Source organism: Simochromis diagramma, unplaced genomic scaffold (assembly GCF_900408965.1).
Source record: "Simochromis diagramma unplaced genomic scaffold, fSimDia1.1 OVJJ01000421.1, whole genome shotgun sequence".
NCBI classification, from domain to species: domain Eukaryota; kingdom Metazoa; phylum Chordata; class Actinopteri; order Cichliformes; family Cichlidae; genus Simochromis; species Simochromis diagramma.
Window position 1 is genome coordinate 11,420,778 of NW_024387250.1, and position 15,250 is coordinate 11,436,027.

General features: G+C 42.6%; 2 protein-coding genes across 5 annotated transcripts; one reads left to right on the top strand and one right to left on the bottom strand.

Annotated features, from left to right (window-relative positions):
- Window positions 1–480: 480 nt before the first annotated feature.
- On the top strand, window positions 481–8,492 carry tlcd3bb (TLC domain containing 3Bb). Of its 4 annotated transcripts, none has more exons than XM_040001973.1 (7): window positions 481–982; window positions 2,412–2,614; window positions 2,946–3,029; window positions 4,347–4,572; window positions 5,196–5,291; window positions 6,235–6,344; window positions 6,489–8,492. In XM_040001973.1, the coding sequence occupies exons 2-7, from the start codon at window positions 2,490–2,492 to the stop codon at window positions 6,754–6,756; spliced, it is 909 nt and encodes a 302-aa protein (XP_039857907.1). In that variant the 5' UTR covers window positions 481–982; window positions 2,412–2,489; the 3' UTR covers window positions 6,757–8,492. The 4 variants fall into 4 exon arrangements, with proteins under 4 accessions (XP_039857907.1, XP_039857910.1, XP_039857906.1 ...); XM_040001976.1 differs by having other exon boundaries at window positions 481–899; XM_040001972.1 differs by having other exon boundaries at window positions 483–1,176.
- Window positions 8,493–11,853: 3,361 nt separating this feature from the next.
- Window positions 11,854–15,055, bottom strand: pagr1 (PAXIP1 associated glutamate-rich protein 1). Its single transcript, XM_040001977.1, has 5 exons — window positions 14,771–15,055; window positions 14,331–14,525; window positions 12,645–12,981; window positions 12,458–12,546; window positions 11,854–12,367 (listed from the first exon to the last, which is right to left on the bottom strand). The coding sequence occupies exons 2-5, from the start codon at window positions 14,491–14,493 to the stop codon at window positions 12,132–12,134; spliced, it is 825 nt and encodes a 274-aa protein (XP_039857911.1). The 5' UTR covers window positions 14,494–14,525; window positions 14,771–15,055; the 3' UTR covers window positions 11,854–12,131.
- Window positions 15,056–15,250: the final 195 nt, after the last annotated feature.

Below are 15,250 nucleotides of genomic sequence, written 5' to 3' on the forward strand. Positions count from 1 at the left end.
GTGTGTGTGTGTGTGTGTGTGTGTGTGTGTGTGTACGTATATTTACAAATGGCTGTACTTTATTCATGATTTAACGTCTTTACAAATCTGTAATAAACCACAAAATATAAAGAATAATTTCACGAGCCTAGTTAGGAAGGTCACTCATGTTTATAACCTTCATGGCAGATTGCTTTTGAATTTCACCTTGGCTTATGTTTGCGTTTTACACCGACAGCTGGCATGTGCATGTGTTGCACATACATATACACATTTGTTACCCAGCACCAACTGAGTAGTGTTAGACATGGATATCACTGCCAAGCCTGAACAAAGTAGCATTAATTGTCCCGTTATCTGCAAGCTTCCCTGGCAAGGTCTGCCAGGCAGGGCCGTGACCCTGTAAAGACACTAGGCATGTCTGATTATATGCAGCTGAGGGCTGATAAGAGATACATTTATTGGCTGTTGCTGTTCACTTATAAACAATGACTCTACGGTTCAAAGATGTAGCCTGTACCACAGAGAATGGGGCTTTATTCTTTGTGCACATTTTCAGTGTTTTATATAAACAGATAAAACGTCTGTGATTTTGAAAGAAGCAGAGTGAATATTTGCAAACTAAAAATCGAGCTGAAATAGATTGCTTCCCTACGTGGGATCCATTCAGCGTTTCAGTGCACAGAAAACAACAATTTGCAAAATGCGGTGCTGTGACTGGTGCAAATTTCTCGTCATGACATGAGATGCTGCCGCCCGGACCTGTAGGAAAGTAGCTGGCGCAGCAGTCCAACAGTGTTGAGTCAACGTTGCATCTGGGAGGCTGAGAGAGGAGAGGAGGCAGCGGCATCTCTGCTCTGCTGTGGCGAGACAGAGGAGATGACATAGCGACTGGACCAGCTACAGTCACTCTGACACCTGTACCCGACTGCGCCATTGTCTTTTGTCATCTGTTTAATTAGATACTGCTATTTCTGTCGCATGCTTCCCACCGATGCCCTCGGTGAGCTGCCCTCATACAGATTTTGATCTAAGTTGAGGCACGCTAGCGCTAGCTCGCTGCTGCTACCCTTCAACATTGAAGTGGTCACATAAACATGCGGATCATCGAGGCGGAGACCCCCGGGATACCTCTAAACGCTTTCAACAGGACACGACTTTCGACTGGCCGCTGACTGGACTCTGCAGAGTCGCCGTGTAAATGTTGCATAACAATTTCTTCCTCTATTCTAGACATGTGTAAACTCCAATCCGCTAGCCACGGTTAGCGCTTAACGGGGTCTGTTAGCTGCGCTGCTACTGCTAAGTGCTACAAACAAATAACAAGCTAACGAAACAGTTTAACGCCACCGTGTCTTGTCCATGAATTAGCGAGAAAACACAGACGGGGACACAGTTGACGATTAGTATTTATGTGGAGGTGCTAGTATCTCTCTAACTGTTGTTGTGGGTTGATGGATGGTGTCGGTTGCCAAGCCAGTGGTGACTAAAGTACCACAGCTAGCGCTAGCTAGCGTTTGTACTCATTGTTAGCGGGCGGTTGAGGGGTGCAGACAGTTGCTGTTGCCTGCCGCGGGATGGCATATAATGTTGGCTATATCGTTTTGTACACTGAGCATACATGCATACTGGCTGACCCAGTTTTTGTCTTATTAGGACTTGGGAGAAGAAAACGGCAAATCCCGCTAACTCGCCTTGCCACTCTGCCGCTAGTTAGCTTAACTAGCTGTTAAATTTGGAGAGAAAACGTAAGTTAGCGTTTGGTCAGGAACAAGTAAATTTGACACGTGGGCTCCTTGAGTCTGCATCCCGTCAGAGCTTGGGCCAATTTAAAAATTAAAGGTTAACTGACTAGACTAGGCTGGGTCGCCAATGTTGTCAGCATAGCTTATTTGTATGTGAATCAAAAGCGTAACCTGTATCTGGTTATCCAGACAGGTTAACCTCGGCTAGCAGTGCTGCCAGAAGCTGTGAGCAGCAGTAGCATCACATGCAATGTCAATATTTTCGACGTTTGGGATTTTAAAAATAGCGCAATGCGTATTTTGCTAATGGACTTCAACTTTTAATGAGTCAGCTCCTCGACTATGTGCAAACTGTAAAAACCGCATAGTAAAACCACATGCTTTTATTATATATATATATATATATATATATATATATATATATATATATATACATGCATATAGGTAAAACGGCATGTTGCACAAAGGCGTCTGCTCACTGACATCCTATCCCCGTGTAGTCTCTCAGCATTCAGTGCAGTGCACCCTTCCCTTACCTGAATCTTAGCTCTTCTTTGGCCTTTCAGTAGAGAAATCTATTCCCACCAATGGTAGTCTAGAATAGTATTTGCGACATGCTTACACCAGGGAATTGTAGTGAGCTCAGTATGAGCCCTCATTCACTCTGTCATGTCTCGTGTTTTTCAGAGAGGTGAAAGAGCGACGGATCTCAAGGACCAGATTGCCTGCTGAACTTTTTGCCTCAACGACAGATCGCCAAGGAACATGCTGGCCATCCTAGCTGCTGGCTCTATTTTCTTTCCAGGCCTTTTCCTGCTGTCCAAACAATGCCTGAAGACCATTCCAGGACTGAGATGGAGCGAAGGGGACGCAGTGATTGTATCAGCTAGGTTAGCCCCTCTGAAATGCTTTTGAATTGCTGTGTTGTCTTATTCGCAGTAGATGTAGAAATGCCATCTAGAAACTCGACCCTCACTCTGTTTACCTTTTATGCCAACAGCATGCCCTCTAAAATTATAGCAAAGTGGTGCTTTTACTGCAGTGCGATCAAGGTTGTTTTAGACTAAACCTCTTATTTTCTTTTTTTATTTATTTATTTTTTGCGTAACAAGTGTGTCAGATTAATGTGGAAGCTATTATGTTTTTACAGGTACTTTGAGCTGTGTTATTTTGCACATTTTTAACATGTGTTAACTAGACAGTGAATGCTTGTCATTTCAGGTTGGTGTCCTCAATTCAGGCAGTCATGGCTTCCTCAGCAGGCTACATCATTGCCTCTTCCTGTGAAGACATCATTGAGGACCAGTAAGTCTACGAATACATTTCTGGAATATATTCTGTCACATTTGATCAGGCTTTAATATCATGATTGGTCATTTCCAGGTCTGTGTCTGGACTATGTATAGGCTCTCTGGTTTTCATGTTCTACATACAGATGAGGACAGAGTTATTAATCCCTCTATTGAAATGCCCTTTAAAAAAATTTTTTTTAAGTGTTTTCCAAGTGTTCTCAAACAGGACAAGGAATTTTTAACACAGCTTTTCCAAACATCCCAGTTTTACTTTGGATGCTTAAATGATTTCACTTTTCACTTTGTTGCTAAAAGCCAATACTGTATCCTTTTTGCTGGATAACAGCGTGCCGTTGTTTCTTCTTGCACATGTCTCGTGTAAATCCCAGGCAGTTGTTCTTTGGCGAAACTCTCAAGCCCCTCCAGATGCAAGGTCTTATAGCATGGACCTTGGTGTTCAGTTTGCCCTACAGATCTTTAGTGGGATTAAAGTAATGGCTCTGTGCAAGCCAGTCAGCAGCGTTCACTTAGTTCTTTACCGGGGCGATATATGTTTTTGGTTGTTGTCATGTTGGACGACAAAGGGACGACCCAGACCTAGTTTTACTGTTGAATGCTTGAAGTTTTATTTCAAAATCTTCCCATATCATTCATCAGATATCAAATATCGTCTTTATGATTCCTTCCACCTCAAGGACATCCTCAGTTCCAGATGCACTGAAGGAGCCCCACAACATAATACTCCCTCCACCACTTTTCAATGTATGGATTGTGTTCTTTGGGGTGTATGCCCCTCCCTTCTTTCTCTAAACAAAAGCAGCATTTCTGTGGCCAAAGAGCTCTAGTTTTGTCTCATCTGAGCCAAAGATGTGCCAGGTCATCATTAACATACTTCAATCTGGCTTGAACTATTCTCTTCTGCAGAAATGTAGTTTTTCTTGATATGAACCTCACAGTGCAGGGTTCCAGTGGTTGTCTTCTTTGACACTACAATCCATCTCATGCTTTGTGAGAATCAGCATTTGTTTTTCTTTTGTTTTTGACATAATACTTTTTTCAAGTGACAGCTCAAATCCTTGCCGAAAATTTTGACAAAAACTTTAAATGTCACAGGGGGGAGGGCCTAATAATTTTGTTCTCATCTGTATGTTTTAGGGAGGTTTTTCCAGTTAGTTTTTTCATTGCAGAGGGGGCAAGCTTTGTGTTATTAAGGGTTGTCATAGTTTATATAGCTAATTGTACTTAGCTCCAACTTGGCAGGCAAGCGCAATATTAATGAAGTTGTGTTCTGACTGTTAGTGAAGCTGTGTCCCTCCTGTTATGCTTCCAGGCACTGGCTCACGAGCAGTTACATCATGTTCGCCGTTCCCTACTTTGTGTACGACATCTACGCCATGTTCATGTGCTACTGGTACAAGCTCCGGGTCAAAGGGCACGAGGAGGCCTCGGCGGCACCCCAGCACATGAGCTCGGCGCTGACCAGCTACTTGCGTCGCGAGTTCCTCATGGTGCTGCACCATGTTGTCATGGTCACCGTCTGCTTCCCCGTCTCTGTGGTAACTGTCATACATTGCTCTTTCTGTTGAGCACGGATCTGAGCAAAGCAAGAAAAGTATAGCAGTGAATTATCTACCCACACTCAGGTATTTTAGTCTTGTGAAAAGGTGCAGTGTACTTGTGGCAGAAGTGTTTCACGTTTTATTCCCAAAGCAAAACTTACTGTGTAGCACAAAAAGGATATAAAAGTCCAATTTAATAATCATTGTCTCATAAAGCAATTTATATGGTGTATATTGTGTTTAATGTACTGTTAAGTCAAGGAAAAATAGCCCAGTGCCAAATAAGAACCTGATAATTCTCTGATTCTTCTTCTCTCATTTATAAACAAACTAAACTAAGCAGTACGTTTTTTCCAGGTTTTAAAACTATGCCCTTGTTTTAATAGATTTAAAGTTATTCACTGTTCTGCAGCGTGTTCACTGTTCAGCTTCTAGAGGCATTAAAAAGCCGTCCACATTTGTCTGACAGAGTAGCAATTAAGTCTTCAAACTATTTCAGTTGACTAGCTAAACGTTCACTTCCAGAGAAGGGGTATTTTTATTGCAGATGTACTAACAAGTCCACAAAGGAACAAAGCAGTCTAGACTAATAATCGGCCTTCTTTTCCCTCTCTCCCTAGTTTTGGCGACAAGGAAAGGGCGATTATTTCCAGGGCATAATGTTCATGGCTGAGCTCAGCACTCCGTCTGTCTGCTTAGGAAAAATACTCATCCAGGTAAGCATCCGAGTTCAGCCTGTAGGAAGACTGAAGTGCATTTTTATTTTAATTTTTTTTGCATGTGCATGTGTCACACTAAAGTTCTCCTGCACTCTCTACTGTTTTTTTTTTTTTTTTTTTTTCCTTCTCCCTTTTTTAATTCATCGGAGAGTATATTTCCAGCCATTCCCAGCATGCAGCTTGTTCATGCCCAGCGGCTCCTGTCAGCTGCGTCTTACATGAACAGCTCTGTCAGAAACATCAGTCTTTAATTGGTAACACAGTCCACTGCTGGAGTTGCACGCCCCCCCTGTATTTGTTTTTAGGTCTGTGTGTTTCAGTGTCTGCTTGTACTCCAAAGTGAGGCTCCCACAGCTGTTTGTCTCTGAACATAGCCCCTAGATTTACACTGGATGTTCAGCAGATACACTATCTGCATGTCCTTCTACCCTTTATCACTTAGCACCCTGGCTCTCCCATTCACAGTGCACATGGCAGTTTGATAAACAGCAAAAGCTGTGTCCTTAGACCTCCCTGCTTAAAGAAATAACTAAAAAAAAACCCTATGTAATACAAAAGGGTTCTTATTGATGGGATGCCATGTAATTCTAGCATGTGAGATTAGTGAATGGGCACGAGGAAAAACCTCTTAGGCAGATGTGTGTTTGTGCTCTGTGTTATCTCACGAAAACAGGTTCAAGATAAAGCTTTAAGCTAATGAGGGTGTAAAAAGGGGCTGCTGCAGCATCTCCCTGCCCTCCCACCCTTCCTGTAGGAACCAACCAGTGTCCAGCCAGGAGCATTACACTGTGCTTTCCACCTCGTCTTGTTTAGATAGCATTAACAAATATAACAATATTAGAATTAACAGTATTACAGTCAAAGATTAACATCGGTGGCTTTCACCAAACTGTACCGCTTGCTTTTCTTTCTCCCTCTCTCTTTTTATTCCCGCTCTCAGTACAAACAGCAGCACACTCTCCTGCACAAAGTGAATGGGGCTCTTATGCTGATCACTTTTTTCATCTGTCGAGTCCTACTCTTCCCTTACCTCTACTACGTCTACGGAAGGTATGTCTTTCTTTCCATCTCTGTTCTGCTGTCTGGCTGAACTCGGGTCAGTGACTTGCACAGCCACTAGAAAGGTTTGTGAGCGCACGTTTTACAACTCTGCAATTTGTTTGTTTTTTTGTCTCCTCCCCGTTTTGGGTCCAGGTACGCATCCATTCCCTTCCACATGGTTCCACTGACGGTGCCCTGGCACTGTAACCTCGGCGCTGCTCTGCTTATGGCGCCCCAGCTCTACTGGTTCTCCCTCATTTGCAGAGGCGCCCTGCGACTGTTCACGGGCACCTCCCGCTCGCAGAGGCCGCACCCAACCGCCGCCGCCGCTAAGGAGCTCCAGAGGGATGGCAACGCTCTGCCCCAGCCCGCCAATGGCTACAGCACGCTCCCCACAGAGCCCGAGCTGGCCACGCACTGAGAGGAGCGGTGTGGAGGGGAGGCTGGGGGTGGGGGAGGGAAAGAAGGCGAATGTACCAATGAGTATGTAAAGGAAGGAACGCTGCAAGGAGGAAAGCGAGACTTGAAACGAGCTGAGACGGTGGCCTCAGATTGTGCTGAAGTGCTTGTAGCCAGTTAAACGCTTCAGCGGCTAGCCTTCAAGTACTTCAGCCTCTTAGTTTGTAGGAAACATAAAGGAAGTGTTGGCGCGCTCAGTATTTAAGATGTCTTCGGGCACTGTGACAGACAGGAACATGCACTGACTAGAGAGGAAGTTGCCTGGATGTACAGCAAGCTTAGGTGGCCGTTTCCCCTCACGTAGATCAAATTCAGTCCTCTCTTCCTCCTGGAAGAGCAGGAAAATAGGAATGTATTATATTGTATGTTAGTATGTTCGCTGTAGATGGAAGGCCTAATTCAGTTTAGTAATGAAGAAGACCTTCAAAAAAGAAAAAAAAAAATCCCAGCTAAACAGTATTTTGACTTGTTAGTGTTTATTATCTGTATCCTCTATGTAGTCACTGTCACTCTAACAAAAATGTAACCGACCTGCAGACTGACTCATCTTTAGAACGGAGATAATCTCATACGACTGTATTCTGCTGCCTTATCCCTCCCCCCTGCTCCCCTCCCCCTGATTCTTTGCTGTTTCTTTATGTTTTAGTTTTTTTTAAATATTATTATTTTTTACTCTCAAGAAAGAAGGAAGAGGCTTTCCCTCGGACAGAAAAATGTGATGGTTGTACATAGCAGATGTTTTAAAAAAAGAAGAAAAAAAAAAAGTCATTCCATGTCAGTATTAGGTCAGTGTTTATTTATTTTCTTAGGCTTTGTCCGACTTCTGCATCCGACATTTTTGACAGTTCGACGTTAAGACGGAAACATTTCACAGTCTTACAGCTTAGTGAACGCAAACTACCCTCAGATATTTCCACAGTGGTCCCCGTTTCAGTGTAGATAAAGATTGTGTAGATTCCTTTTCATCACTATTATTATTATATTTTTTTTACATATAAGATGCTTACTTTTAATTGTTTGGTGTTGTACAACAGCACCAATTACTTTGCAGGAATATTTCACAAAGGGATCTGTGATGTTTGAGTGTTTCTGGCTCTGTTAGGGGGTCTCGTAATGTCAAAGTTTGAAGGGGAACAACAAAGACAAGGAAGCACATTTGTTACTTTTTTTTTTTTTTTTTTTTTACTGTTAAGTCTGTGAGTTAAGCCTTTCAGCCCTGTATGAAATGTTCCAATCATTTGAGCCACTGGTTCTATGAACCTTCTTCGAACAAACAAGCTTGTTTTGTATGATTTCATGTTTGTTTTAAGTAGCTACACTTTTCTGGAAATGGGTCAAGGAAACAAAACAGGAAAAAAACAAAAAACTCAGACAGCTTAAAAACCATCAAAGACAGGGAAGTGTGTGCCAAAGCATCTGGAGAGCCATGGGCATGTTGAACACAGAATATCCATTCCCCTGTTCCATGACTTCATAAGGTACTGCTTCTTGACAATACTCAAAACATTTCAACTGATGTACTGTATATTCCACGAAATGCTTGTTATTTATTTGTAAGTATTTATTATTTATTTATTTATTTGGTTTGTGGTTTTGAATGCATATTTATGCATACATATTATACTCTATGCTTCTGAGCCTTATGTGAAGGCTGTATTGTTACTCAATCTTAGCTAAAATATACTTCTCTGTCCTGAACCTGTCTCGACTCTTTTTTTTAAATTTATTTTAAGCTTTTAGTACTTTTTAAAATCAGACTGATTGTGTAGCTCCATCACTAGGTAGGAATGAGCCAGTAGAGGGTGCCACAATCAGTGAAGTTGTGTGATGTAGAAAAGTTTATTCATTGTCACCACTGCAGCTCTGTAGTTACAGCTTTCTTTACCCCCTGAAGGCCTACTCGGAGTAACCCTTGAAGCTGTTTTCTGAACTGAGATGTTTCTTTCATATTTGGGGCCTGTTTATAAAACAAAATGACTGGGTTTGCATCAGAGGTTAGTGAGGGTCAGTGAGGGTAGTCTCTGCCTGTGCAGCTACCCTTGGAAAAAAACAAAACCGTTGTAATCAAATGTCTTATTTTCTCAAATATACAGAGGTATCAAATTATTAATGAGACCACATGAAGCAGATTCATGCATTTTTCTTTAAATTCTACGCCCTAATAACATCTATAATATTACAAATGTGTTGCAATGTGAGTTTAGTGGATTAGATGCTCAAAGTTAGAGTTGAATCAATATAGTAGTCGTATAGTAGTTTAAATCAAACAGTCCAGATGTAATTGAAGTGCAGATTTGCAGCTTTAATGCAAACATTTCGCATTAAAGGTTTTGGAATTGCAACCATTTTTCTACAAACTTCCTCATTTTCAGAGGCTCAGACATAGTTTTGATGTCCAGATGAGACGTGTTCTCATGTTATTTCATGACAAATGTTTCAAGCAAGAGATGTGGAGCTGATGCCAAGTGCTGAACTTGAATAGAGACTGTTCAGTGGAACTGGCAGTGTGAGCTCCAAAAATGAATGTGTACTAAAATATGGGAAGAGAAAAGTATGAAGAAGATAAGGAACAGCTTAGCATGTCTGCTAATTGAACCTGGTCTCTGGTGTTGATGATGTGACTGCTGAGAGGAGTAGAAGGATGATTTGTGAAGTGTGCAGCGCTGTGCTCTGCTCAGATTCAGCTAAATACTCCATAATTGATAGGTGCTAATGAATAATGACCCAAAGCAAACTGCAAAAGCAACCCAAGAGTTTGATTTCAATGCAAAAGAGCATGCTTTGGAGTTTGGTAAGACAAAACTGATGACAAAGAGACAAGCAAGCAAGCAACCGAAGGCGGCTGCAGCAGAGGACTTAAAGGGAGGACACGCAGCATTCAGAATCAGAATCAGAATGGGTTTTATTGCCAAATGTTGAGCAGGTTTACAACATTAGGAAATTGCTGCGGTGCTTCAGTGCAAACATACTGTCATAAATTGCGCTTAAATAGACATGAAAAAATAAAAGTAAGAATAAGAATTAAAAGTGCTACGTAGAAAGATATATGCATGAGATATACATGAGATATATACATGAGAATAAGAATTAAAAGTGCTACGTAGAAAGATATATGCATGAGTGCAGGTGGTGATCAGTGCCAAAACATGGAATCATGCAGTGAACACAGCGTAGGGTCATGAGTTAGTGGTGGGGACAGTCGTACGTTTATTGTTCATGTGTCCAACAGCAGAGGGGAAGAAACTGTTCTTATGGCGAGAGGTTCTGGTGCGAATGGACCGGAGCCTCCTGCCTGAGGGGAGCAGGTCAAACAGACTGTGTCCAGGGTGAGAAGGGTCAGCTGAGATCCGAGCTGCACGCCGCAGTGTCCTGGAGGTGTACAGGTCCTGCAGAGATGGGAGTCTACAGCCAATCACCTTCTCAGCAGAGCGCACAACACGCTGCAGTCTCTGTTTGTCCCTGATAGTGGCTCCAGCGTACCACACGGTGATGGAGGAGGTGAGGATGGACTCGATGATTGCGGTGTAGAATTGCATCATCGTCCGTGTTGGCAGGTTGAATTTCTTCAGCTGCCTCAGGAAGTACATCCTCTGCTGGGCTTTCTTGATGACGGAGGTGATGGTGGGCTCCCACTTCAGGTCCTGGGTGATGGTGGTACCCAGGAAGCGGAATGAGTCCACAGAGGTGATGGGGGTGTCAGTCAGGATGATGGGGGGGGAGTGGGGCTGTGTGCTTCCTGAAGTCCACAATAATCTCCACTGTCTTCTGGGCATTCAGCACCAGGTTGTTGTGGCTGCACCAAGACACCAGACGTTCAACCTCCCTCCTGTAGGCAGACTCATCCCCGTCCGAGATGAGCCCAATAACGGTGGTGTCATCTGCAAACTTGATTAGCTTGACAGACTGGTGGGTGGGTCACATTCGGTGATGTCCATAAGTTTTAGACTTCAGGACTTCATTGACTGCAAACAATTTTCATCAAGTACTAAAAATAGTCCTTAAGTTTAAAGTTATATTAGTTTGTTCAATTACTTTTGTCAAAGCAAAATATTTGTAGAGCCTCAAAATTAAAGCTAAAAATCGGCACTTCAGTCATATTTTAATTGAAATGAAATGCTTTAAATTTCTTTGTACTTACAACATTAGCCTGCCGAGTTAGCACCTCATATTTATTGTTAGCGCCAAATCACAACAACAATCACCTTAAGGTGCTTTACATTGTAGGGTAAAGACCCTACAATAATAGGACCCCCCTTTTAAGCACTTGGGGACAGTGGGAAGGAAAAACTTCCATCAAACAGGAAGAAACCTCAGGCACAACAAGGCTCGGGAGAGGCAGCCATCCACCACAACTGGTTGAGGGTGAGGGGAGGGAAACAGGACAAAGACACAGTGTGGAAGAGAGCCAGATTAATATTAAATGCAGAGAGGTGTATCCACAGAGAGGGTGAAGAAGAACACTCAGTGGGCCCCATGAGCCACCCAATCCTCCAGCAACCTAGGCTTAGTGCAGTGTAACTACAGGATTATTCAACGTCACCTTATATTTATCAAAAAGGAAAGGCTAAAGTCTGATCTTAAAAGTAGAGTGGGTGTCTATCTCCTGAATCCAAACTGGGAGCCGGTTTCCACAGAAGAGGGACCTGAAAGCTGAAGACTCTGCCTCCCATTCTACTTTTTACTGGAAACCACAGTAAGCCCGCAGTCTGAAACTAAAGGGCTCTATTAGGGTGACACAGTACTATAAGGTCTTTAAAGGGCCTGATTATTTAAGAGCTTGTATGTGAGGAGAATTATTTAAAATTTGATTCTGGATTTAAAAAGGAAGCCAGTGAAGAGAAACCAATATGGGAGAAATACCTTTGTCACCAGTTGTTTCATTTAGTATATGAATTCTTGCATTACGGCCAAAAACACAAGTTTCATAAGATCAAAGTGACTCCATCAGTTAAATTACTTTGTAACGTAATCCTCATTAAATAATGTTTTCAAGTACATTATATTATACCCTGCATAAAACTCAAATCAAAGCAGAGCTACCCACTGTGGCCACCACCTGTGACAAGGGAGCAGACAAAAGTAGCTTTATTATATAATTTAGAATCATAACGATATCATCATATTCATTTAGCCACAGATTGAAATAAACTGTCAGTACGCTCAGAGTACAACAGGTGAGGGACGTCCTCCAGGGTTAAAATTTTTATTGCCATCATACAAAACACATAAAACATACAAAACTTGTTACATTAAAAAAAATTCAAGTTTTTTAGAAAGCCTCATGGAAATGCTTGGCTTTAGATGCCTTTGGGCAAGTCCTTGTCTCAAAAGAAACCATCAGTATCTCCTCTGTCGTGGTGAGAAGATGGTGTTGGGGTTGCTGTCCCGTTCCCTCTCCTTCTCCCGCTCCCTCTGGCTGTTTGGAGAAAGGGCTTCCTCCAGCTTCTTGTCACTCTTGAAGAGATCTCTTCCTGTGCGCATGATGTGCTCCTCAATCTTGCGGTGGCGCTTCATGTCTGACAATACTTTGTCCAGCCGAGCTTCCCTTTTAACAGAGGAGCGGGCAGAAGATCCTGGGAGACAACAGGCAAAAATCATTATTAATAAAAGACAAAAAAGTCCAGATTATAAAGAGACAACACAAATAATTGATTGTGACATACCAGGAGTCCTGCGCCGGCTTAGGAAGGCATTTTTTGGAGTGGTTTGCATTTGCTCCTCATCAAAGTCAAACTCAGTTGGAGTTGGAGGCCTGAAAAAACAAAATGAAACATGAGGGTGTTAACAACCAAAAGCACTCGAACCAAACTCCTTAATCCTGAAATGACCAAAAAGAAAAGCAACACTGACTTGCGTTCCCTCTCCTGCCTCTCCCGTTCCTTGGCTGCCTCCTCCTCTTCGTCTCTTTCGGGCGAAGAGGTCTGTTCAGGTGTGGGGGGCCTTCTAGGAAGGGGCACAAAGTTCAATTCCAGCATATCTCCTTTAGCGAGGAGCTCATAGAGTCTTTTGATCTCTGCGGGAGGAGGCATCCAGTTTTTGGGGTCCTCCATTTCCTCGTCGCTGTACGGAAGCTCCCAGTCACCGTCCGCCTCTTCGGCTTTCTGTTTTCCATCTTCAGCCTCCACCCCTGCGTCTGCCTGAGATTCATCCTGCTGCGCCTCTCCTCCCACTGCATCTGTGTTCCCATCTGAGAAAAAAAGACGTACACAGTCAGTTTAAAATCTCTTTTAAAAACAATAATGAAGCGACATTTTATTGTGGATTAACCCTATACTGGGCTTTGATGTAGCTCCCCGCCCTCAATTTAGAGCTACATGCTTTTGTTCTGATTGGCTGCCCCTCAGAGGGTCTGAACTGCAGGTCCGTGTTGCTGATGTGTGAGGCAACCACATAAGGAATATTGGCTTCCACTGACAGATCCATGTGTAGATTGTAGGCTGGACTTTTGAAGGGGATTACTTGTACATACACTGACCTCAATATGTGAAGGTTTAGCCATGTTTAATAGGAGCAATCAGCACTGCAAAAAGTACTGTATGTATGACAGAAAGCAATACATAATAGGTCCAGTTTAAACATCTTTCAAACACACTGCTTTGACTTCTCTGTGACAAGCTCTACGTAGGGACGGACTGATATGTCAACAAAACATCAACATCACACCCACTGATGGGCATCGGGGTGCAAATAGCAAAACTATTTGAAAATCAGTGGTGACATTTATTGATAGCAGGAGCTAACATTTCTCTCGTGTGTAATATATTCTCTGCAGCAAGTGATACAAAAGCCAAAAGACTTGAAGTGATCAAGTACATCAGGGCACAGAACAACACAGACTTTTCTAATGAAGGCTGGATCAGATACTGAGCAATAGTGGCTTTACTGAATAGTTTCATAGAAACCATTTTTAACTTATATATATATATTAAATGAAAAGACCTCCAACTTTCTTAAAGTTCACAATTGGATTGATTCTAATATTAATATTTTGTATTGATTTTTTGTTTTCTTTAATAGATGGTCTTTTAACCCTGGAAAACAGTTTGGATGACTATGTTTTTTTTAAGTGCTCTAGATTGGATAATCTAGGTATAATGAGGCAGGGTCAAAAAGATACTTGATTTCTGTATTTTAAATATACATTTAAATATACATCCCCATCATAAATCCAGTTGACTGCAGTCTATATACCAATATAAGCAAATATATTACAGTTACAAACAGAAACATCAGCTTATATCTAGTCCCAGCAGTCTGTTTGCTTTTTCTTTTTAACTTTCATACAAAGAACTGGCGCAGGGTGTACCACACTAATGCCAACTCCAGCACCACACCCACACCAGACCCTGGGTGAATAAGCATTTAAGAAAATGGGCGGATATTTGTCCTTGCTGATACTTCAGACTCACACTAGTTACCTGTACAGGACATGCTTGTCCACACTGAAGACTTTTACCCTGATAATGAAACTTCCTGTCTACTGTGCGTCCTTTCACTACACCTGCCCATGCATGTATCTTTACGCGTGTACTGTACCTGTATCCTCCTTGGCTGTTGCGTCGTCCTCCTCTGCCATCTCCGTATCCGGTTGCTCCGTGCTGTCCTCGTCCTCTTTGTCCTCTGCAGCTTCCTCTGAGTCCTTCATGTTCAGAACCTCTATGCCCTCTTTCAGTGAGGTGTCTGTGGCCTCAGCTTGCATGCTTCCTGCTGGTGAAGTTTCTCGCAACAGATCTGCTGAACAGAAGCCTGCCATTTAGATCTAGAAAACATTTTAGTGCAGCTGAAACTAACTTAAGGTATACACAACTGTGTGGGATAAGAGGATTTTTTAGAGGCTATAACTTTTAGCCGTAGCTGTTTACTTTTGTTAAAGGATAAGTGAACGTACAGTCAACTAAAACAAGCGGCTAGCTAACGTCAGGCCTAACCGCCAGCTATTTCTTAAACAGTAGTTAATCTGCTAATAACATACGTGCCTTAAATCGTCATTAACGGCTTCTTCCGGATCAGTGCTGCTGTGAAAGCGATTAAAACGTTGAGTCAAATACTTTTCCAGCAAAAACTCCCCATGAGAGTCACTAAGTATAACAAACGCTTATGCACAGACGTAAACATTGCGCCATTTTGGCTGTAGGGATCTGCCTGAGCCTCTGCACTGCTGGGGCGGGGGAGCTTCACCTCACCGCTGATACAACGTCATGTGGATAATCCACACTCACTGCGAGCGGACACTCCAGCAGTAGAGGGGAATGGTTTGGAGATCTACGCTCGACGCGACTTCCTGCACACTGCGCAAGCGCGAGCAGGTCTCCGGGCAGACAGAGCGAAATTTGTATTAGCTTCCTTTGCTTTTCTGTTCATGTTGTTCTTGTTGTTTTTAAAACGTACGTATATGTACGTTTGTGTAGCGTAAACCTGACAAATGTAATCAGAAAAGCCACAAATCTCATTAACAT

What these genes read in the sequence shown, in the direction of transcription:
- tlcd3bb (XM_040001973.1), top strand. Translation starts at nt 2,490, where the DNA reads ATGCTGGCCATCCTAGCTGCTGGCTCTATTTTCTTTCCAGGCCTTTTC. An exon ending in TAGGAAAAATACTCATCCAG is followed by an intron (nt 5,292 to 6,234) that starts GTAAGCATCCGA and finishes TCCCGCTCTCAG; the next exon opens with TACAAACAGCAGCACACTCT. An exon ending in CTCTACTACGTCTACGGAAG is followed by an intron (nt 6,345 to 6,488) that starts GTATGTCTTTCT and finishes TTTTGGGTCCAG; the next exon opens with GTACGCATCCATTCCCTTCC.
- pagr1 (XM_040001977.1), bottom strand. Translation starts at nt 14,493, where the DNA reads ATGCAAGCTGAGGCCACAGACACCTCACTGAAAGAGGGCATAGAGGTT. An exon ending in AACAGCCAAGGAGGATACAG is followed by an intron (nt 12,982 to 14,330) that starts GTACAGTACACG and finishes TTTTTTTCTCAG; the next exon opens with ATGGGAACACAGATGCAGTG. An exon ending in AAGCCGGCGCAGGACTCCTG is followed by an intron (nt 12,368 to 12,457) that starts GTATGTCACAAT and finishes GTTGTCTCCCAG; the next exon opens with GATCTTCTGCCCGCTCCTCT.